Source organism: Propithecus coquereli, unplaced genomic scaffold (genome assembly GCF_000956105.1).
Source record: "Propithecus coquereli isolate 6110/MARCELLA unplaced genomic scaffold, Pcoq_1.0 Scaffold4, whole genome shotgun sequence".
Taxonomy (NCBI): domain Eukaryota; kingdom Metazoa; phylum Chordata; class Mammalia; order Primates; family Indriidae; genus Propithecus; species Propithecus coquereli.
Window position 1 is genome coordinate 10043570 of NW_012149729.1, and position 24678 is coordinate 10068247.

Below are 24678 nucleotides of genomic sequence, written 5' to 3' on the forward strand. Positions count from 1 at the left end.
ACAAGGGAAAATATTTTAGTTTGGACAGCCAGGAAAGGTGTTTCAACAGAGACCTGAAGGGGAAAAGGCCTCTCAAAGGGGAGGAGTGACAGGGTCTCAGACCAGCCTACAACACATGCTAAACCCTGAAGCAGCACATTTGCTGGCGTGCTAGACAGCCGGCGTGACTGGAAAATACACACCCCATCCTCTGCACCGTATATTTATTCCCTAATTCCAATTACAAACATTAACAAATATATTTGAAAAATCACAGAATGTGCTTCTGTAAACCCTTCCTGGCAGTCTCCTTCCAGAGATTGTGCTTCTTTACCATAGAAGCCATTGCCAAAATAAATTATTCATTTACAAGACCACTCGTAGTATAACTGGCTTATATATTTACTGTGAATCAAGACACTCACAACAAAAGGTTCTCAGGAAGTTACATAAAGGGGCCATCAACTGTTTATAAATGTAAAACGCAACCAAAATTTGGAATATTAGAACGCATTTACGGAAATCTTATACTTTAATTACTCTCCAAGAAAGAAACACATATATCCATTTCCCTGAAATGTACAAACCTATTTATATTGAAATTGAGTGAAAATTGTTCTCAGGCTAGAGAGGGTAGCATGAATGATTTGATGTTCTTTACTAATGAAAGGAACGGTTGTGGGGGAATCGTGCTGCTATTCTTACAAATCGGCTCAGATTTTAGAAATGAGACTGTTGCTCAGATTTGTATTTATCTTCATATTTTCCTCTAATTTCCTAAATCAGATTTCTTTACTCAATTAAAACACATAATTCTCTAGCAGTAGCTCTCAATCTTCTTCTAACTCCACAGAGTTTATGTGAGTACCACACATTCTTTACTAATATCTTCTGTGGTTCAAAAGAAACAGACTTTTTCTCCAGTGATTCTCATGTCTCTTGCCTTGCACATGCCACTGGAGAATCATAATTCTAACACTGGAACCATGGGTGGTTAGAATGCTGACCAAGTGCAATTTTTATCATAAAGGCAAACCCTTAGGAGAGAACAAAATGGGCAATTCAACAGTGAATTGAAGAAGTTTATCTACCTGGGGCCTTAAAAAATTCCTATTAATTTCTAGTAATTATTTTCTATTAATATAGCCTTTCAAATCCCACATCGTGGTTTACAAATTGCAAGTGGTTACTGTATGTTCTCGTTGATAATCAAAGATCATTTTTAAAAATTACAGCCCTGGTTCTGCCACTAACTACTTGAATATTCCTGGACAAACTGCTTCCCTCTTTCGCCTTAATTTGTCAACTGAGAAACACAGAGGTTGAACACACTGATCTCTAAGCACCTTCCCTATCTTTAATATTACAAGAGTACAGGTTCATGATTCATTGTCAACATGTAGAAAAACAATGTGTATATGACATGATATCTAGAAAAAAATCTGGGAAAAATGAGTGTAAAGGCCCACTCTGTTAGAACCTTGCAATTTAGAATCTAAGCCATCTACATAATATCTATGAAAATAATTATTAAAACATTCTTCTTTCTAGAGAAAGAAGTAAGAGGGTGGAAGGTATCATATCTTCCACAGAAACATTCATTGGGAACGAGATTAACTTGCAGCAGTGATAGTAGTAACTGAGCACTTTTCTGTCTACCTACAGCTAACAGTTATTAACTGAACAAGTATCTTATCCCCTCTGCCCTCAGCCAGGTGTCAGGAGCTCATGGCTGCTACTAGTGATGATGGCAACCAGCAGGAGATAAGATTAAATTTCTCTTCCATTTTTTTTTCAAAAATTAAAAAACTAGTGAATAAAAGAGAATATGCAAATAAACATTTTCTCCATCTAATTCATGATATGTGGTTCGCAACCATCATTGATTAAGAGGGAAGGAGTTTACAGCTGTCTATGTGTCCTAAGGGGATAAGGAGGGTGTCTCATCCTTCAGTGAGTCGACTTCACTGAGCAGCCCGTGTTTAGTACGACATTCACTCCTGTGTTTGTTCTGCTATGCCTAGTGCCCAGAGCAGGGAAGGGTCGTGCAGAGGAAATCTGACAGTCTAAATCTTGAACGCTCTTCTCAAACCCAAATTTCATCTCAGCTTCCAAGAGCCCAGAGACCTCCAAATCTTGAGTGTTTGAGGGCAGTACCATGTTGTGTCATATTGACATTTAAGTTCTGGCTTCTCAGAACCACAAAATCAGCTATTATTTCTCCATCTACTTGCCTTCTTCCAGAAAATTCTTGAAATATCTGATCCACCATGGTTGCCTTATGTTTTCTCTCTCTCTCCTTAAATGTATGGCTTTTTAAAAATTATTATTAATTTACTGTCATTTAAGTGGGATTTCCAAAATGAATGCAATATCCATGTCGAACCTCCTATGTTGAACAAAACATTTTATTTCTTAAAAAAAAAAAAAAACAAGAACATTGGACAAAATATTAACCCTTGTTAAAACTGTATGGTTGAAATATCCTTTTGTATGTTTTTCTATCTGATTGAGATACTTCATTCTATCTAAAACTGAAAATTAATTTTAAAATAAAGAGGGATCTATTCAGTGCAGTAGCTCATCTCCTCACATTTTTGTGGAAAACCCTGTCGATATGTTTTTCCAGGTTTTTTTCTTTTTTTTTAGGATTATATAAAAAAGGCCATAGTATGCCTACTGGATTCCCCTAACTCCTGGGCAATCAGTAAGAGGCTCCAGGGTGTCAAGCTCTGCTTTTCTTTCCTGGTTCTCTGTTTAGTATCTCTGTATCAGCCTGAACATGTGATAAGGAAGAGGTGCTATTTTTCCCACGGCACAGCTACAAATGGCCCTGTACTTCTTCCTGTAACCAGGTACTGATTATTCTCATCATTATGTGTAACTAATATCCATGTAGAGATTTAACAAAATACTTCCATTTAGAGTTTTCATGTAGGACCCTTCATTAACCCCATGAGGTGCTGAGGGAAAGGATTACCTCCAAGTATATATCAAAGATGCAGAAGTTAAAGATGAAAGACAAAGTGACTTACCCTTCATCCCACAGCAAATGGGTTTTAGTCAGGATTAGAATCCAAATCACAGGACTCCACCCCTCCCCTTCTCCCAAGCACTTTCTCTATGTACTGGTGCTATGCGCTGGCTGCCCCTTTTCTGTCTAACCAGGAGCCTCACGCCTATCATATATGGAGCAGCTGACATATGAGTCACGTTTTTGGCCATTTTTTTATTTTCACTTTTCCTCCAGATGCTTTAGTAGCATTATTATTATTTTGTCTATCTAGAAAATGGGAGTCAAGCTATTGGCTTACCACATGTGTATCTTCTCTTATTTTAAAAAAGCACCATGCTATGTTTGTATCTGCGATCACCGACACCTCCAGTTTTTCCAAAGTCTTCACATGTAATCCTGAACAGTGTGAGTTTTCAGCAGTTAGTTCCCAAGGCACCAGAGCGGACTGCAGCAGGCCCAGCTGACTGAAACTGTCTACGTGGAAGCAGCCCTCAGGAAGACTCATAAAAATTAAGTTCTCTAAATAATGAAATGTCTTTACGATTTTTTCCAAGGGACTAAGTTTTCATGCTGTATGCCAAAATAGTATCAGAGGGATATGCTGAGGGTGGGAGACGCACAGGTTAACGAGTCTCTCTTCCAAAGAGACCAACCACAGATATTTTCACATTTGTATTAATACACAAAGAAGTGAAAACGGTATCATACCATCAATTAAGAGGGAGAAGAATAAAACCATCCCCAAATGATTTAACATCATCTTTGCTCCCCGATAAATGCTATTCTATTTTTCAATTCTATTCTCTTTTTCAATTCACTGTAATTTAGTGTTTCATACACGAACATGGACACTAAAATCTGTCATTGTTACTGACCAGGCTACGATCGTACCTACTCGGTCATGCCAGAGCTGTAGATTCTGACTGAAAGCTTAGTTATCCAATTTTGTCTTTTAGACCCACGAAGTAGTGGTTGGACTTGTGTTTGTTTTTACTGGAATAAATAAATAAATACAGAAAATGAACACTCCCACACATTTGTGCCTTTGCACATGAAGTATGTACTCTGCGAACTGTACCATTTAAATATTTTTACTTTTACACTGTAGATGTCATCAGACAAACAAACTTAATTGAAGAGTTCTTCCCAGTGAGTGTTATAACAAACCCTTCATTTTCTCTAGGCTTAATGAGGACAAGGACCTGATCATGAACCCAATGTTTATCAAAATAAGCAAACCTGAGAAAGATGATGACTGAGGGGTAATGAATCCTCAGCTAAGTAAAGACTCCATTTCTCAGGAAAAAAAAAAAGTTTTGAACATATTTAAAATAATGATAACAACCTGCACCAATTTCAGAGTACAGACTTCAAAGAGTTATGCAAAAGATGAGATGGTATGGTACTTTGTTTGTATGTCTCAAAAAATCAGGAGTAGACAGTAAATTGTGCTTGCGTATGGCCTTATACTACATATGCTACATGTGTATACAGTGGCCTAGTTAGTTTCCACAGCAAAACTGAAACCTTTGAAGGAACTATCTCAAGGTGAGAGTGATTAGAAATTCTTCTATGCAAGAACAGTTTAGTTTAAAATATTTATTCCTGGTAGCAAAATAGTTTTTTCTCACAGAGGCAGTTTCTTCACTTTTACTTAACAAAATTAACTGATTACAAGTTCCATTCCTTCCACTTTCCCTAAGAATATATTTATTTCACAATACTTTCTTACTCTGGGTGCTGATTTTTCTAGAATAAATCCATAATTCAGTATTTTATAAGAGAGTGATTTTTAATAATTAAATGACCAAGCCCTATTGAATGCTTAAACATTGTGATACAGATTATTCTTATACAAGCAAATTATTATTATTATTGGTTTACTGGCTACAAACAATGGTGCCAGAAGTTGTACAGAAGTAATGTTTTCCAAGCAGGCCTATAAATATTTGCTGTTATCTTTGTTTTAGTAACTACTCCTAAATGAGCAAACTATGAACTTTTGTACAATACGAATGGTTTAAAACTGCCCCTAATAAATCTTTTCAGTCTTATGCTATATTTCTATACCATTGAAAGAAATAGCTGATATTGCAAAAGTTTTGAAATACACTGTTCTCCAAAGTATATGCTTCATCAGCAATTTATTTTAACATCCACATCTCCCTCTCAAAGGGAATTGAAACTAATTATGTATTGTCCCAAATGCCTAGATACCAGTGATATCATATGAATTCATATATTATTCAAAAAGCTGATTTTTTTTTACTTATTAATATGACTCTTAGGTAAACTGTATCTCTATTATAAGAGACTTTGCTTTACTCCAAGAACAAACTCTAGCTATAATAGTTAGGGGGATATTATTTCCAATCTATCTCCAAACACTTGATTGGAAGGCTGCTTATTCCAGAAAGTTTTAACTCAAAGAGATAACCTACTCCAATTCAGGACACAATGGCAAAAGAAGATGAAAGAAGCTGGTATTTACTAATTCTTCAGAAAAATAGGCAAAAGAGTTTTTCATCCTTAAAAGTTTTACTCATATATAACATAATCTTGATTTTAGTTTAATACATCAAGAATCCTAAGATAATCAAATAATTCCTTATGAGTGCAACTAAAAAATTTTGAAGTCCTTTCATTGTGCCATTTAACCAGGCTACATGTGCAAATTATAATAGTACTTTTGCAGTATTATAAAACTTAAAGTGCTGCTAGTGAAACTAAAAGTAAGAAACACATTCTGAACAATGTTAACATCTCTCAAGAAAACAACTTCCCAAAAGCACTAAGGGCTCAAACCAAGATGCCAATACGGGGCTATCCCAAACAGGCACTTATCAGTTCCTATGGGTCATCAATCATAAGAAACCACCTTCCAAACAAGGGCTTTTGAGTTGTTTAAATAAATGACTATCTGTTCTAGGGCAATATTTTCAATTGAAAACCTTATTGGTTCTCACTCTGTGCTATAGATCAGAACTATCTAGGGGGCTTACGAATGCCTAAGCCCTATCCCCAAATGATTATGAGTTAACTGGTCTCAGTTAACTCATAATGGGTTCTGGATATCAGTATATTTTTTAAGCTAACATGAAGAGTTGAGAACCATTGCTTCACACAATGGGATATGACTGTAGAATCATATTCCTGTCCCACCTTGTATTTTCAGCTTCAGTTACCAAGATTTCTTCTTGCTGCAAAAGGAAACTATATTAGGTCATTAAATATGAAATGTCCAATTTCAAATCAAAAGTGTAGTTTATTATATATCAAACAAGAAGCAGTACAATTAACCAAGTACACACCTAAAGTATCGTCACAGTTTTGACATCTTAATGGTAGCTTGTCTACACCACAAGCAAGGAACCCTGAAGAGCGAGTGGCAATGAAATCTTGAAAGGCGTTTTCCACAGCTTGTTGAGAATTGAATATTTTTCATTGCAAGAAGTGTTCCAAAGCATGAAAGAAATGGTAGTCAGTTTGTGCAAGGTCTGGTGAATACAGTGGATGACAGAGAGTTTCCAGGTCCAGGTGCTGTAGTTTGAGCAGTGTTGTTTGTGCAACATGTGGTCAAGCGTCGTCTTGCAAGAGAATTGTCCTGTCTCTACTAACCAATCTTGGCTGCTTAATCACAAGCATCCTCAGCATTTCATCCAGTTGGTTGCAGTAGACATCTGCTGTAATGGATTAACCAGGTTTCATGAAGCTATAGTGGATAATATCAACACTGGACCATCAAACAGACACCATTAGCTTTTTTGGATGAATATTCGGTTTTGGATTGTGTTTCGGCACTTCATCTTTATCCAATCATTGTGCCGAACGCTTGAGATTATCAAAAAGAATGCATTTTTCATCACACATAACAGTATACTGTACAAATGGTTCGCCTTTATGTTGTGACAGCAAAGAAAGGCAAACTGTGAGATGATTTCTCTTCTGATGCTTGTTTAATTCATATAGTACCCATCTATTCGGCTTATTTACCTTGCCCATTTGTTTCAAATGGTCCAATATCGTTGGAATAGTAACATCAAACCTTGGTGCTAATTCACGTGTAGGTTGAGGTGGATTCACTTCCACTACAGCTTTCAGCTCATCATTACCCATCTTGGTCTCAGGTTGCCTGCATGGCTCATTTTCAAGATTAAAATCACTACAATGGAACTTCTCAAACCATCGATGTACTGCACATTCATTAGCCACATCCTTCTCAAACATTTTGTTAATATTTCCAGCTGTCTGTACTGCATTGGCTCCACGACGGAACTCATATTTGAAAATAATTTGAATTTTTGACTATCCATGGTTTTACAAAAATTGCTTTACAAAAATTTGAAAGATAATCACAAGCCAAACAGTGTGTTTGAAAGAATGAGGATGTAACTTCACAGTAAAAATAAAACAAGAAGTGGCAAAGTGAAATGTCAGAGATATCAACTGTCAAACTCAGTACTTAAGGAAATCAGACATTTCACACTTAATAACCTCTTTAATGTATCTTCATATCTCAAAAAAGGGCATATTCCAAGATTCTATATATATATATGTACATATATATTATTAATATAAATAATTAAGCCCAGAAATTGTCTTGAATTTAGCACAATAAAGGATGACATTTTGAAGGAGTAATAGTATATTGCAATTTTTCCAACTTTTTTCTGTAACATAAAGACACGATACTGTCTTATCATAGCAGTGATAAAACACAGCAGTAATTTTCAACTAGAGAAGTGGACTAGAGTTTGAGGCCTTGGAATAGGGTTATAATGTTGAAAAACTGCCCCCTCACCTGTGATTTTAATACAATCTCTAGTGGGCTATAAACATCATAAAGTTCCTACCCTTTCCTCTACCCCAGCCTCTACTGAGAATCACTCTAGGGTTAAGAGATGTATCCTGGAAATCAGGATATTAGCTGTGTAGCCCTAGGTAAGCTGCTTGACTTTTCTGAGCTCAGTCTTATCTATAGATAATAATACTTATTTCCACCTGCCTTCTATAACTGCTGATAGGCCAAGTTAGATTATCAATATGAAAAACTTCATTAACTGTAAAAATCTGTAGTAATAACACTGTTAATATTACTAATAAAAAACATGCTTTAATATGCATGAACTGTGGACTGAGAAAATTAGCTCCTTAAGAGAAGCAAAGATAGTCAATCCACATTTTAAACAAATTACCACAGCTTAACTAATTGAAAGCTGTCAGTCTCCTACAGAGAAGCTAAGTGTAGTCAAAAGGTAAAGACTTTCCTTTATTCAACAATTAAGATAGAAGCATTAGGAAAAAGCTCATTGCATGGCCCTGGGCTAACGGATGTGAGGGCTACAGAGCTAAATGAGACACCAATCCTATGCTTAAGGAGCCTTCAGTCCAGTGTGGGGAAGAGGGTCATAAACACATGTACTACAATTTGAAGAGTCCTTTAGGAGAGATAAAGATAAACATCATGAGTCCAGAATGGAGAGAAATCACACAGGCTTTGCTTGTTGGGCTGGAGATGTGGGGAGACGTGAGTGAAGCCCGGGAGAAGGGAAATATGAGACAAACAGAGAGAAGCTCAAGTAACATATTTTGGCTGTGGCAAAAGTTCATGAAAGGAAGCAGTGTGGAAAAAAAGCAAAATTTATTTTATTCCTAGAAGCAATCATCCGAAATCGTTTACTGAAAGTTTATCATGGTCCTGGAATTATGCTAATTGCTGGGGATGCAACTTAGAGCAGCAGACATTAGACACGTAATTGCACAAATAAATTACAAATTATGGCAAAAGCTAAAAAGGAAAGGGTGCTGTGAAAAACAGGAAAACCCATTTTAGATGGAGAGGTCTGGGAAGGCCTCTTGCAAGTGACAATTAGGCCTGAGGGAAGACCTGGTATGCAAAAGCCCAGGGGCAGAAAGGAAGCCAAGGGCAGCTGAGAGATGGAAAGGAAACCAGTTTAACCATAGAGGCAGAAAGTGGCGGAGAGTGGCAGGAGAGGGAGGAAATTTCAAGTAGGAAACACGTCCTGCCAGATGCTACAGACAGTATGAGGACTGAGAAGAAGCCACTGGAAAAATTGAGAAAAGTGACCTATCAGTACCAAAAGACCATTGTAGTAGTAGTAAATACTTACTAATAATTCCAGGCATAAACCAAGATAAGCTAAAGTATCAGCCATGTAGACTAGAATTGGGATTGCATATCAGGAGGTGGTGCCTAAATATAAACTAAATTGACCCAATGATGAAGGAATTAGTACATAATCTGAATCCTTATAGAACAGTGTCATAAAATCAAAAGGCTAGAATGGACCACAAATGGGAATCAACTAAAAATTGAGAAGTAGAGACATATCAATTGAGATTAGAGAATATACATTTATACTACGGCTAATCCTGCCTCTACATCTGTGGTCCCCAACCCCCAGGGCCATGGACTGGTACAACTCCATGGCCTGTTAGTAACTGGGCCAACAGCAGGAAGTGATTGGTAGGCAAGCCAGAGAGACTTCATCTGTATTTACAACCACTCCCCATCACTCGCATCAGCCGGGGTATTAGATTCTCATAGGAGCATGAACCCTCCTGTAAACTGCACACGCGAGGGATCTAGGTTGGGTGCTCCTTATGAGAATCTGATGCCCAATGATCTGAGGTAGAGCTGAGGCGGTGATGCCAGCGCTAGGGAGCGGCTACAAATACAGATTATCATTAGCAGAGAGGTTTTACTGCACAATAAATGCAATGCGTTTCAATCATCCTGAAACCATCCCCCTATCCCAATCCCAGGGAAAAACTGTCTTCCGTGAAACCAGTCCCTGGTGCCAAAAAGCCTGGGGACCATTGCTCTACATAACATTTTCCTTTATGATCCACAGCCCTGCAGGAATCTAAGTGAGAGGACTGATGGCGTGGTCTGTCACCATAGTTTCAGTGTAAGCACTGAAAACATGGCATAAGGTCATGGAATTTAGGGAGATAATGAAAGATCATTTGCAGGTTCCAGCTGGCCAAGAAAAAAGTCAGGTGAAATCAAGAAGGAGATGAGATACTACGGAGGAAATAAACATAGTTAGCAGATTAGGCATAATTATTATAAAGGTAAAGAGCAGGGAGAAATGAAAAAGCAAACTTACTATTTCGAAATTTTAGAATGGAGCAGATCTCAGTGATAATAAGGTCCAAGGTGTGTCCACATGTGTAAGAAAGCAAGTGTGAAATAGATAAGGTCATAAGATTTAAAGAAGTAAAAAACTGATTAGATTTCAAAGAAATGAAAAGAAGCTCTACATCAGTCAAACACTGGAAAGTCTTGACTTAGAAGGTCAAATATAATAAGATACTACAAGATACTATCCTCCATACTAGTGGGTTCTGTATCCTCAGATTCAACCAACCACAGATCAAAAATATTCAGGGAGCAGGGAGAATAGATGTTTGTACCTGTACTAAACATGTACAGATTTCTTTTTCCCTTGTCATTATTTTCTAAACAATACAGTATAACAGCTTTTTATAAACATTTACATTATATTAGGTATTATAAGTAATCTAGAGATACTTTAAAGTATATGGGAAGGTGTGCTTAGATTATATGCAAATCATAACCCTTTTATGTAAGAGACTTGAGCATCTGTGGGTTTTGGTATTCAAGGGGGGTCCGGATACCAATTCCCCACAGATACCGAGGGATGACTATAGTTAGGGATCATGTAAGTTAAGCTGGAAAGTAGAGCAGAGTTACAGCCATATCACACTCAATGCCATTTCGTACAATGACTGACTATCTTAAGGTTCTGCCATTTGATTTTCAGTGTGACCTGGGAATTAATGTACTATCAGCATCCCCTTCATATCAACTGTCCAGGTACCAGATTGGCATCTAGCCTCAAATTAATGCTGAAATAATTAGAAGATCTTGGTGCCTGAAACTGCTCACCCTGCCTTGAATTAGTCCAAAGAAATGTGGACTTTATGGCAAAAATTTGTATTATTCAAATCCTCTATAAAAAATTTTCTATTTTTTATATATATACATATATACACATACAATTTCATTGTCATGCAGCTTAAATAACCATCACTATTTCACTTGGCTATTGGACTCTTTTTATTTAAAAATCAAAAGGGATGATTTAAACATTTAAATAAAAAATACTGAATGACTTTTATTCTTTTTCTTTAAAAAACATAAAGCCAGACTAAAAATCAATGGCCTTAAATTGGGTGAAATATTGAAAACTTAAATATATGAGAATATGGGTTTGGTTTTACATTTCCAGTAGTAAATATTTATATGCAGAACTATTTGATAAGACTTAAAAATCCACTAAAAATGGGAGAAGTGCAATAATAAGAACCTAACTCACAAGGAATAGTAAGAAAATGATGATTACTCATAATCATACTGTGCATTGGGCGTGGTGCTGCTGCCGCTGCCTACATTATCACTCACCTTTGTGATTATGACAGCACCTTTGTAATGCAAAAGGAATATGGTGAAGATAACCTGCAAAGACAGGCCTCTACATAAATGATACATTAGTATCTTTTTCATAAAGATAAGGAATGATGGGCAGCATCCAAAGATGAGATGTATGGTCTTATTATGATCACACTGGCATGAATCCATTATTCATGACAATTTGAGATGGTGCGAATCTTTTTCTTTTTCACTTAAATTTTCCAATCTGAGTTCTCACAAGTTCTCAAAAACCATGGAAAATTTATTTAATTAAATAATGTTCCAAAAGCAGAACAAATTTCTCCTCCCACTCTCTTCTGTGGTTCCCTTAATGTAATTTTCACTCTTTCATACCAGCATCTGAGTGTTTTCAAAGAGATTTCCCTTGACTTCTGTGTATCCTGCTGCAGAACAGGGACCTGGGAGGAATCCAGCTTTAGGTGGAAAACTGTAGAACATGGATTTACCACCAACTCCTCAAGGGCTAGCTGAAAGAATCACGGGAAAAGTTACAGTACTGACTCTCAGCTGTGCTAAGGCTCCTAAAAGGGGCAGGGAGGTATTTCCAACAGCCCCCCTCATTCTGATACACCAGTCCCCCTCTATGCTGAGCCACGGATAAAGCCAGAAACAGGTCTCACCCCTACTATTGGCTGAGGCTAAACAAAATTACTGCCTTCCAGAGTATGCCCACAACGGTTGCTTCATACAGCTTCGCAAGCTACTCACGTTCGTGACTAACATACCAACTGATATGCCCAAGCCCAGAAAAACTCTTTCACTCCTGAATTCGAGGAATTTACTGAGAAAAAATTATCAAATAGGTATGGAGCATGACTTGATGCTTACCAGAACGGGAGCCCCACTCCAATGCCCAGGCCTGGCTTCATGGAAGTGAGACACGTGCACTTGCAAAGAGCCTCACAAGTCACTGTCTTGAAATTCATAATAATTTTTTACAAAGATGGCCTACATTCTCATTCTTCACTGCCCTCCATCTCCCAAATTATGGAGCTGGTTCTGTGTCCTGCAGAACCTGAAGGAAGCTGAATCTCCTAGCCTAACTCTAACCTGAAGCATCCCCTATGGGTGACTAATCTCTAATGCTACTTTGAAAAGCTGGGCCCTCACCCTGCTATCTTTTCTATATTGTAGAATTTTCTTTTTAAAATATTATTGCTTTTAATATAATAAAATAATTCTCTTCCAGGCGAAAAAAATCAACAATACAGAAGAGAGAATACAGAATATTAAGTGAAAGTCCTCTTCACCTATATGTTCCCATTCAATTTCATCTAAGTCCCTAGAGGTAACTATTGTGAAGAGATAGATGTATGCCTTGCATTAAGAAAAATATAAACACACACAGTATAATTTGATATTATTTGATATCAATCTATCCTTCACACACACACACACACACACATATATATATATAAACACTGACATGTATTTTTTTAATCCCAATTTTGTGCATCTACCAAACTAGATAGAGAAGATCCTTTAGAGTCTTACAATAATGAAAACTGGTTCCAAACAATCTGCATTATTTTTCATTCATTTCAGGGGCCTCATCTTAGAGAATATCAAGCTACTATTCCATTCCTCCACAAGAGGTGATTGACCTTAGGACAAAGCAGCAAAGAACCAGAGATAACCACTGGTTATTTCTCCTGAACCATTAAGGTTTGATGAGAAATTTGAGAGAATGACACTAATAAACATAAATAAAACCCTAGCTTTGCCTCTTATTGGATAGAAGATGTTTGTTATTGGAACAAACATCTGGGTCTCTGCTTCCTCAACTGTTAAATATGGCAATTTGTATGCAGCCTCCAAAGCCTCTTTCAAATCCAGCACTCTGGGTTTGGTAGAAACTACCTCAGTCACCCAGCCTCACGACCTTGGCCTTCATATCATCTAAGACTGTTTCACTTCAGAAACCTTAAATTCACATTTTCCATTCTCATAATCCATCTTCTCTTTCCACATTTCCTATTCAGTTACTACATCTACACCTATTCTGTTTTGTTTTGTTTCTTAAACAATAGAAACCTTTATGAACTATTAACTCCACTTTTTTTTTTCTTATTTATAATCATGTCTTTACTTCCTTCCCCACCCTTCTTACAATCATCACTTCAAACTTTCTTTGGACAATATCCTTTGTCCCATTGTCATTTCATCACAACTATCATTTGTCCAAACTGAAACCTTGGCCTCATTCCCAGCACCTGTCATTCTCTTAACCCCATATGTCTTACCAAAAGAATTTAGGAATATCAGGAAGGAAATGAAAACCTTTGACCAAAAGAAGTAGGATATAGATTAAAAATCAAATGCCATGGAATATAAAAAGAGTGAAGGATAAAGTAATAAATTAGAATAATAATATTAGTAATATTAATTACTAAATACTAAATATTACTACTAGTAGTATTAATAGTAGTAGTAATACTAAATATTAATTACTAAATACTAAAAAGTATTAATAATAAAAACAATAATAATACCAGACATTGTGCTTTACAGTATACAAAGCACTTTAAAAATATTCTCATAGAATCTTCACAAAAAACAAATCTCCAGGCATTGTGGAAAGCATCTAGCAAAAGACAAACAAAAATAACTTCGGGGGAAAGACAAAGAGGTATACATTAAAACATCTATTTCCATAAGCTGCAAAACAGTCTCTTTCTTTTTTACATTCTGCAAGTTAGTTTGTATACAACTTGTCATTTCACAGCCCATTAAAATCCATGAGCAAATTCAAATCTACAAATCCAGACAAGCAGAGGTAAATATTAGAAGGATTCATTCCCAGTAACAATCTCTAATCGGTAACAAACTTCATTATATACGCCTCTAAACAGATGACCAACATCTATGTAGGCGGCAGGATTACACGCATCTGTTGGAAAGTCAGAGAAAGATGTGAGAAAGAAGAAGGAAAGAGGGAAAAAGGACAGGAAGGAGAAAGAGAAGAAGGAAAGATGCAAGAGAGAGAGAAGCAAGGAAGGAGGGAAAGCAGGGAATGAGCAAAGGACAGAGGGACAAAAAAGGAAGGGCGGGAACTAACATGGTCTCCAAATTTTTACTTATACGTAAGCAAGAAATATAAGAAATAGGCGACCAAAAACAGGCTGTAAATAAAATGTCATTCCTATCCACCTCCACAGAAAATGAATGTTTTCCAGAGCACTGCCATAAGAACAGTGAACACTCTACAGAGTAGCCTTATCAGTGAAGAGTAGTCGAATTTAAAACTTAATTGCTTTAGTATCATTAGTGTCATCTATATATACTTGGAACTTGGCATGAATAGACGATGTGAGGCTTAGGAGTAAGAAGGGAGTTAAAAGAAATAAACGGAAAAATGCAGTGATTTAGGATCTTCATCACAGGACCTTAGAGTCTGAAATAATAAAAACAACATGGCTAAAGCATCTCTTTCCTCCTGTCATTAATTCAATACACTTAAGTCACCAAGCATTTATTAAGCATAAACCACGTAGCAACCAATGTGCTGTTTATTTTTGTGGGCAATGTCAAGGGTCTAATAAAGACTTGGTCTATGTACCCAACAGAGCTATGATGAAATTAAAACAAAGAAAGAAAATTAAAAAAAACAAAGAAACAAAACGCCTTAAAACTGATACTTGAGATCAAGGATAATAATAATGAAAACTGACAAAGTCATTGAGTGTTTACTCAGTTCTGTGCTAATGAAACATACAATATGCATTTTCTTGTATATTCCAAAGATAACACAGTGGGGTACATAGCGTTAGCCCCTCCTTTTTAAAGATGAGAAATTAGAGCTCACATAGAGGTTAGGTAACGGGCCCAACACCAGTAGTAATGATGCAGCCAGGGTCTGAACCCCGGCAGTCAGTTTCCACTGACCTCCCAGCCCCTGAACATATTCATAATAAAAGATGGGCAATGGTTCTCCCCAGGTTCTGGGCAAAACCCAGATGAGGATGGACTAATGCACCCTGAGCAAGAAGTGTGTCTAGAACTTGATCTCCATGCCAGAACACAGCCCAATGGCTGCCATGGACCAATAAGTAAATACAGTAGCCCATCAAAAATGACTTAAGATTATCCACCCAACCTTGAAACCAAACCATTAGTTTATTTTGGAATAACTGATGGCAAAAGATTCCTTTCTGAAACAATAATCAAAACATGTAAACTGCAGCCACCTAACCATCTGGTCAACACATTGAAACATAGAGAATTTTTCTGAGAGCCAAGTGGAGGAGGAAAAAACATGAAGCAAGGCAAAAGTCATAATGACTTGTTCCCAATATGGGCTCCCAAAAATGAATGAGCATGAAATACTAGGGAAAAAATATTAGATTATCTAAGAAACATAACACGAAAGAAAGCTATATCTACCAATCTTAACTAGTTATCTGGGCCTTGTTTATGGCCTTTTTTATGTAAAGTGGATTCTGAATAAAAGCAAATTAATATTTACTGAAAAGTGTATTCAAACAAGAGAGCTAAGTAGTGAAAGATACAAACCTCTGGATGCTCTTTCTTTATCATCAAAGTAAAAAATGTTTTAAGTATATAAATAGTGTACCTGAATATCTGCTTTCCTTTCAGTGCTTTATGATAAAGTAGGCATTCCCTTAAGTGACGAAATGGTGTTCATTAAGGGGTGATCAGCAGTAAGCTGGCCAAGGCTAGGAAAAGAAATAATAGAGTTCCTAATAACAGAGCCTGTTGATGTTGAGAGGAGATGCAGATGATACCAAGAGGAAGGTTTCAAGTAGCAGGTGAGTGAAAAGGCATGATACAGGAGCTCCTAAGGGTGAGCAATTGTGACTTAGAGAAGGGGTAGCATTCTACTGCCAATTAAGTGCTTACTATTATGAGAGCTAAAAACTCTTTGAAATGAATAAATGGGTTAAATAGAATGGGGATTACCATTTAAGTAGAGCATTCTAACTTTGCTTCAGACCATGGGAATTCTATAAAATCACAAAGGAGAGAATTAGCTGAACAAAATAGTTTAATTTAATGGGAAATTTATTTCAGAAGAGAAGCTAAGGAAAATTTCTGGAGTTAAGTAATGACATTTAGAATTAGAAGACATTTATGTAAAAGCAATGTCCAAGGATAAAGTTAAGTAATAAGAATTTTCAGAAAGAACTAGAAAAACGTGAGATAGAGACCTGAGGCACTTTATAAAGAGGAACAAAGAAAAACGTAGGCTCTCTATAGGAAATAATTAGAATAGTAGAATTTGACCTAAATTAAAGAAAAATATTACACATGCCTGAGTGTAAGCACAGGAACACACACACACACACACACACACACACACATACACACACACACACACACACTCTTTCCTACCTTAGAAATCCCCCCAAAGACTGAGATCAAAATGTTACTTCTATTCCTTTTCTAGTCTAATTAAAACTTGAAATGTTGCCTATTGCCTGTTATCAGTTTATGCATATTATGGGTTAAATAGAAACATTAATATTAATTGAGGGTGTCACTTTACTGCAACATTTATTTTACTAAGTCAGAAGAATAGTGATCGTAAAAGCAAGGCATAGATCCAAATTATATACTGTACCATATATGCTAATCTGAAGGGAAAAGGCGAAGTTTTGGCTGGTGCTCGTATAAAAAAGATACTCTTATAAACTCCAAAATTTAAGCCCCATTCCAGAAAATAATTATACACCAAAATATTTTCTCAGAATATGGAAGTCTTTTGAACTGTAAAAAGGATTAAAAAAGTCATAAAAAAAGAAACTTTCTAATTATAAAATTTCCTCACAAAACCTCCATTGTGCTTTTAATTCTTTACTAATTTGATTTAGAATATTTTTTAAACAAAGTTAAGTGGCTAGAATTATCTTTTTAAATTTAAATTTCATAAGAAAGAGAACCACAATACACATTCCCTGACCAGATTGCCTGTGGCCTATTTTATTCGAAATGTTTCATTCCATATGGATTTCTTCTCTTTATTTATTTCTTCCAGAAAGGATTCTCTCTAATACGTTAGCAACTCAAGGGTGACCAATTTGAAACCCACACCCTGAAAGACTGCAGTACCCCAGACCTGCCACCTGCAATGTTTTCTAGAACTTCTGTGTGGAGCATGAACCAAGGGTGAGCCACAAGCGGGTGGTCCACTGAGGTCAGGGTTAAAGTTCACAGAATAATTTGGAAATTATTCTCAGCTTGGATCTCGTTTATGAGGCCTGAGAATACACCCTTTAATTAGAATACAATTTCCAAAGCAGCCACTCCCTTGACTTTCCAGGGCTCAGTTATTCTCAGCAAAGAAAAGTAAAAACAGCCTCATTACACTGACAGCTAACGGTCCCCTATAAATTAAGCCCTAAATGTCTGACAAAGAAGGCAGCAGCCCATCTGGGACAACGAAGACATGAGCTGCCAGCCCTTGCTAATCACTCTCAGGAACGCAGAAAGAAAAAGCAGTCACATTCAACAGAGTTCCTCTCCTTCACTTCTTGCTTAAGCTGCTGAGCTGTGCCATGGAAGCTTGGAAAAAGAGTGGGCTGTGTATTTGAAAACGTTCCCACACCCCAGCCGGTCTCATTTTTCTGATGATCCGTCCATCCAGCCAACCTCGCACTACAGTGGGAACACTAACATCAATTCCGTGGGAGCCAGCTGTCCGCCTCTTCCACGGTGCTCAGGGAGCCACACAGGACTCCTGGAATGGGAGCCAGCCCAGTCCTGACTCACCACAGATGTGCCTCTCCTCTCCCATGGAGCTCTGAGCTGGAGTCTCCCTTTCCAGGGCCCCTTGTTATTACCAAAGATTTACTGGGCCCCAGAAATGCGCTAGATGCTGGAGCAAAAGGAAAACACACATCTCCCTAACCTGGGAGTTAAGAGACACAGACATTAAATTATGCAGAGATGGCCAAGGACCCTGTGGGAAAAGCCAAAGAAGGAAAGTCAGGCAGCTATGCAGAGTTTTATCAGGGAGTTGGAATAGCAGAATCTACCACAATACAAAACTTTCAAACGCTATCCAGAATTGAGTCAGTTTTAAAGATGATATAAAATGTTCCATTTTTGCAAATCCAGATATCAATTTTTTTTCTGTTGATCCAACAAAGTAGCCTTTGTCTAAAAAAGTGTGACTGTGAAAATAACAAAAACAGAGTTTTGAATTAATAATCAGAATTCAGTCAGATGTCACCCACAAATATTTGGAAACACTTGCCAGCTTGTTCCGGGCAGGAGTGGCACTATTGTCTTTGGCCATTATCCTTTGTATATCCATTCATCTGTCAGTTTTCCCAGCAGTCCTCTCCAAGGGGGCTGTAAATCTCTCTATCTCTGCATTCCTTCAATGTGTATTAGTAGGAAACCAGACAGTTGTTCCCGAATGTTCCAGTGTTTCATGGCACAGAGTACATCATTATCTCAATAAAGAAATTCTGTTATGCGGTTTATAATATTTTTGATCAATGTCCACTTAACCAGTATAGGCAATCGAGAAATTCATTTTAAACCTATCCTTTTAAATGGTAGGAAATCTGTGACTACAATGAACTTTAAGGTATAACACAAACACATTTAATACATTAACATGACTCTCCATATCCTTACTCAACAGGGTTTGTATTTTTTTTGTTTTTGTCCTAAAAGATCTTATTCACATTTTCCTAGTGTGGGCCTTGGAAAAGAAGATTAGGGAAATAAATCGATTAAATGAAACACACACACTTAACATTCTGTTACTACAAAATAAAGTGAGAAACCAATCTTACTTCCCAACAGGTGAAGGTAAAATTATCCCTAAGACCTACCTCTTCTAACACTTACTAACTCTACTTGCTAGGAAATCACAGACAAAATGTGCCAGTATCTCACAAAACCATAAGTTTCACAACAGCAGAGTCAATATTTAGATAAAAGGCAAACGATACACATTTGGGGGATAAATCCTTACTTGAAAAAATGTTTATTTGATTCTTTTGGGAAAGAAAGATAAATTTTGCTCCTCACTAATTTCTGAGTCTCATTTCCTTCCTTCCTACTCTCTTCTCCAAGACAAAAGTGTATAAAAACCAAAATTGTTCTAAAATTAAAACTAAAAGATACTCATTTTTAGAGCTTTTGTTTGAATACTGAAAATTTCCTTCAATAGAATTTTTATCGTTATTGTTTGTTCCCTGCTAAGTTGGTCTCATCCTTCCAAGTTTCAAAATAAATGTAATATGTAACCGAAGAATGGTTCTACGTTATGAAGTCATCTGAACTAAAGAATTGAATTTTTAAAATTAAAATAAAACAACACTTGATTTCCAGAAATAAATTCTTCTCTTCTGTCTCCTCTGAAAAACTGAGATGGGACATAGTAATTTATTTACCATGAATGAGAATTTCAAAAAATGTTCTCCTGTGCTCTTCCAGGTGTGGCATAGCAGTGATCTTTACTCCTACATGTTTACTACAGAGAATAATTCATTATGTGGCAAATTCATTTTGAATCCACCTGGGGGGAATTTAGAAACCACAATATAAGCTCCAGAAGGTCAAGAACAGAACGTGACATAGAATTAGCATTATGAACAGCACCCAAAAAATATGGTGTTTCAGCGCATTCCCAGAGTAAAATACACACACACACACACACACACACACACATCCCAAAGCTTTTGTATATATTCTACACAGCAATTTCAAGAAGGAGAGGATTGAAAAAATTTAAAAAAAACAGTAAATAGTAATAGTAAATAAAATATTAATTATAAAAAATTTGTTACCGTTTGGCTAGGGGAACAGAGACCACAAGAGCATTTATTTTTTAGTTCCATCTTTCTCTTTTCAGTTTAATAATCCACATATACTAGAGTAGTTTGACTTCCACTTAGTCGCTGCTCAAAAAGGAAGTGATTTTTGACTAAATATCTCTGAGAAGCATCCAAAATTTATGGGTCAATTCCTCCTTTCTAATGAAAGGATGAAAGTTGACAGCATTATTTATATCCTAGTTTTAGCTCTATAATTTAAAAGACTAACAAAAACACTGTTGATAAGCTGTTCATTTACAGATTTGCAGCAGAACAATATGGGACAATTAACCAAGAACATATTATCATCGTCATATCCCCAAATCGCTCTAATTTTTCCTAAAAATACTTACTTCTGATGAGTTCACCATCCAGAGGATTTCCCCAAATGGACTGGTCTTGTGTCTCTCCATGTGTGAAGTGGCTATTGGTAGCTTGGGTTGTATCTTTCTCAGTATTGTCTTTATCACATTTTCCTGAATAAAAAAAAAAATATATGCATTTATTATCATTGAATGTTACATACTTTTCTCTCTTTTTTTAGTTTATAGATTTTTCTAAATACTTCTAAGGCTTCCATAATTTAAGGAAATGGGAGAGGTATACATTGATTGACTATTGCCTATGTTACTGGCTCAGTAACAGATATTTATTGAGCATCCACAATCTGTTAGTATTAAAAAAACAGAGGTCTTCATAGTAAAAATAATCTGTGGAGATTATAGTAAACAAATAATTCTAACACAGCAAGTGATCTGCCATGATAGAGAAATGTGGAAAGGTTACATCAAGGATGAAAGTGAATGAGTCCATGCATGCAGGGTGGGGGCAGCCACGGAAGCATCAAAGGAGAAGAGATTCTGATGAATGATGAAGATAAAAGTTAGACTGGAGTTGAATGAGGAGTGACTGAGTAGGAGGAGGTAGAGAAAGCAAGGACAGAGTTCATTCTATAGAAACTTAGGAAAAAGTCAAGGACTGTGTAATGCATCCTCAGAGAAGGGTGTTTAGGATGAGAGATTCATATGTGGGTTTACAGGTTCTCAGGGAAAAAGACAATGTGTAAGAAAATGTAAAGTCTTTTGGGGAACATAAGTCAAACAAAAAGCAAACTATAACATGAGATAAAATACATGCTATGAGAGGTCCAGAGAACTAAAGAGGTTCAAAGGAAGAAAAAATACTCATTAGAATTCAGAGATCAAGAAAGGCACTATAGAAAACGATGCATGTTAGATGGTCTTTAAAAGATCAGTAGGATTTCAAAAAGTACAGATGGGAGAAAGGTGGAAGAACAGCATGAACAAACTCCAAAAGCAGACACTTGGGCAAAGGTTCCAACTCTTTGGACTGTGAAGTACTGGAAGGGGAACATTGGGAGCTAAGACTATAAAAGTTTGATTACAGACATAGTGTGAGTATTTGAATGCAAAGGTGAGAAATCTGGATCTAATTCAAAAGCAAGAAAAGTAAGTCAAAGTAGCCATTGAAACTTTATGAAATGCCTAATCAGAGCCATGCATTAGGAAGATTAATAAACCTGTGCACATCAGTGGTTCTCAATCCTGGCTGCATTTTAATTCACTTGGAAGCTTTAACAGAAACAGATTCCTGGATCCCACCACTAAAGATTCTATTTCAACTGGGGGAGAAGAGGCAGCAATCAGATGATTCCACAGCACTTACATCCTTAGAATTGCTAGAATATGGATACATCTAAGAGGGAGAATAGAGTAAAAGAAAGTAAAAGAAAGACTTAGCAAAGTCCACATAGAAGTCGGTGAGAGTTTATTTAACTGGAAAACAAACAGAAAAGGATGTAAATGTGAGAAACTAACAAGAGGCTTATACAGATAATCAAGGAAGATGGGGCTAGAGATGACCAATCTTGGTCTGGATTTGATTGGGAAAATCCAGATATCAGGACAATAATTTATTCTTTTTTAAAATATAAATTTGTACACAGTAGATACTTAGGCATTGTGCTAGGTGATGAGGATACAATGAGTTATAAGATGCAACCCAGGTCTTCATGGATGAGTTCGGTACTGGACATTTGAATTTGCAAGTCAGAAAAAAAAGTTATAGCCAGAAACAGCCATCTTTCTAAACTTAATTGCTGAAGTCATGCAAATTAATGAGCTCACCAAAACAGTGAATATATTAAGAGCACCAAGAAGAGTCTGTACAATTAGGAAGGAGTTAGGGAAATAAGAGAATCTGGATGATGTCAAGCCATGGAAGCAAAGAAAGGAAAGAGATTCAAACAGAAGTTGTTAGTCAACTGTGTTAACATTTCCAGTGGAAGGAAAAAATTTCTGCACATGCAAAAATTTCTCATGTCCCAGGGGGATTTCACAACAATTGAAAAGTTCTGCCATGAAACACATTTCAACACATGAAAATAGATGGACACCCACTTAGGACTAAGTCTAGAGGCTAAGATGTCTGAAAAAAAAGATAGGGCATAAATTCTAAGCATTTTTAGAAAGCAAAACCATATTCAAATAGCAGTAAAATATAAATTAAAAGCACGCTAAACCAATATGTTCTAGATTTATGTAACATTTACTCAGCATTATCCTAGAGTAAATGTAATCTTCATGAGCTGTGTTAGTTTCAATTAAAACCTTTACTTTTTTAAACAACTCCAGAAATCTTTCCACTGCTACAGTCAACTCAAGGCCTTTCTGAGATTATCAATAAAAGAGATTTTTATACAAACTCACTAGTACACATGAACCGGCTCATCAGCAGAGTCCTACATACTTGCTGCTACTGTTATGTAGCTTACTGCCGCCAGGTGTCATGCTAGTAGGCTGGATTCAATTAGCAACTTTAATTGAAGCTGAATGAAATTAATTATATAATTTTGAACTGTTCAAGTATAATTCCATTAAAATTAATTCATAAAACCAAGGCATTATGAAGTATTGCTGACTAAAAGAAAATAGGTTTGAATAAAGTCTCCAGACACACTTGACTCATATTTGAATCATGTCCAATATTCGAGTGCTAAACACAGACCCTTTCAACTCTTCATTGAATACATAAAAATGCCATGTGGTCCATATACATGTAGACATACAATCATGTGACCCACTCTAGGAGGAAAATGAAGTTCTTCCTGCTCTACATTTTTATTAATGGACAGTTTATCATACTTTTTTATAAAATTTTCCTTATCTGTGAAATTCTAGAATAGAGTTGATTCCCAGTGTCTTTCTCAGATCAAAAAAAAAAAAACTATGATTCTCTGTTTCACTATATTCAAGAAAGGATAAATAATATGCAATTACAATAAAATCACAATCATCAGTGTATCCAACTTTGCCTTGTTTGAAAACTAAATGTCTTGGCTCAAAAGGTGGTCTCAGGCTTTTGCTATGATCCACAGCACTCAGCCCAAAGCAAGGCTCAGAAATGGGTCAAAGTAAAAAATTTAAATTGACTTTTGCTGGTTCTCCACTGGTAAAACAAAACTTCTGTGACCACTTGACTGTTCTATGACTTTCTACTATATGCATATTATTTTATTAATATGTCCTTAATACTCATTTTAATGGAATACCCATATGACAGCCTCATAAATGGTGAGCAGTTACATATAACACAACACTGAAGAAATGCACTGAACAGAAAGCAAGATTTAACTGATAGACAATTCTAAGACAGGCACCATGCTACCCAAACACAGAACCAACCTTACTACAACTTTCAACTGGTTGGGTCAGCTACTATTCATTATAACGACAAAATGGCAGTTTCTAATAATAGATTTCTGTTATTGATGTAGGTTTGCTGTGTCACTTCTGAATGGGGAGGCAGAGGACAGCCCTGGTTTAATCAATTCCATTTCGGATGTATGGAGGTTAGCAATTGCAATTCAACAACTATGTAGGCCTGTAAGACAGGCAATCAGGTGATTTCACTGATGTATGAAATCAGACTATACCTTTCAACAAGATTTCCATCTACACTCCCAACAGGCACCCCTCCCCAACACAGCAATTTTATCTTAAAAGGGGCCCTTCATCATTTTGACAATGCTGTCCTTCTAAGCCAATGGTTCTCTACTTTGGCTCTGAGTAAGAACCACTGCAGAGCTTTTGAAATATAAACCTCAGAGGTCTCAATTTCAGGTGTGTGGGGTGGGGTGGGGATGTCATCATGATACATGGCCAGGTTTGAGGGGCACTGTTCTAAGTAAGCTTTTGTCCTGTACTGCAGAACTACTTAGAAAAAGACTTAGAAGAGCATATAAAATATTAAGATACAAATCTTGCCATTCATTGCCTTGTCACAGTATTCTAAGGAATCATAAAATAAAATTTTATCTAATCATCTAATTAATATAGAAGTATTTAGTTCTGTCTCCATGTCAGGACAACTATGAGAATACAAAACCT

At 36.5% G+C, this 24678-nt stretch overlaps 1 protein-coding gene across 1 annotated transcript in view; it reads right to left on the reverse strand.

The window, feature by feature from the left end:
* The window catches only part of MDFIC (MyoD family inhibitor domain containing), an 84282-nt gene that overhangs the window by 44301 nt on the left and 15303 nt on the right, over positions 1-24678 (reverse strand). Inside the window, 1 exon segment of the mRNA XM_012652740.1 lies at positions 20623-20745. Coding sequence (XP_012508194.1) covers positions 20623-20745 — 123 coding nt within the window.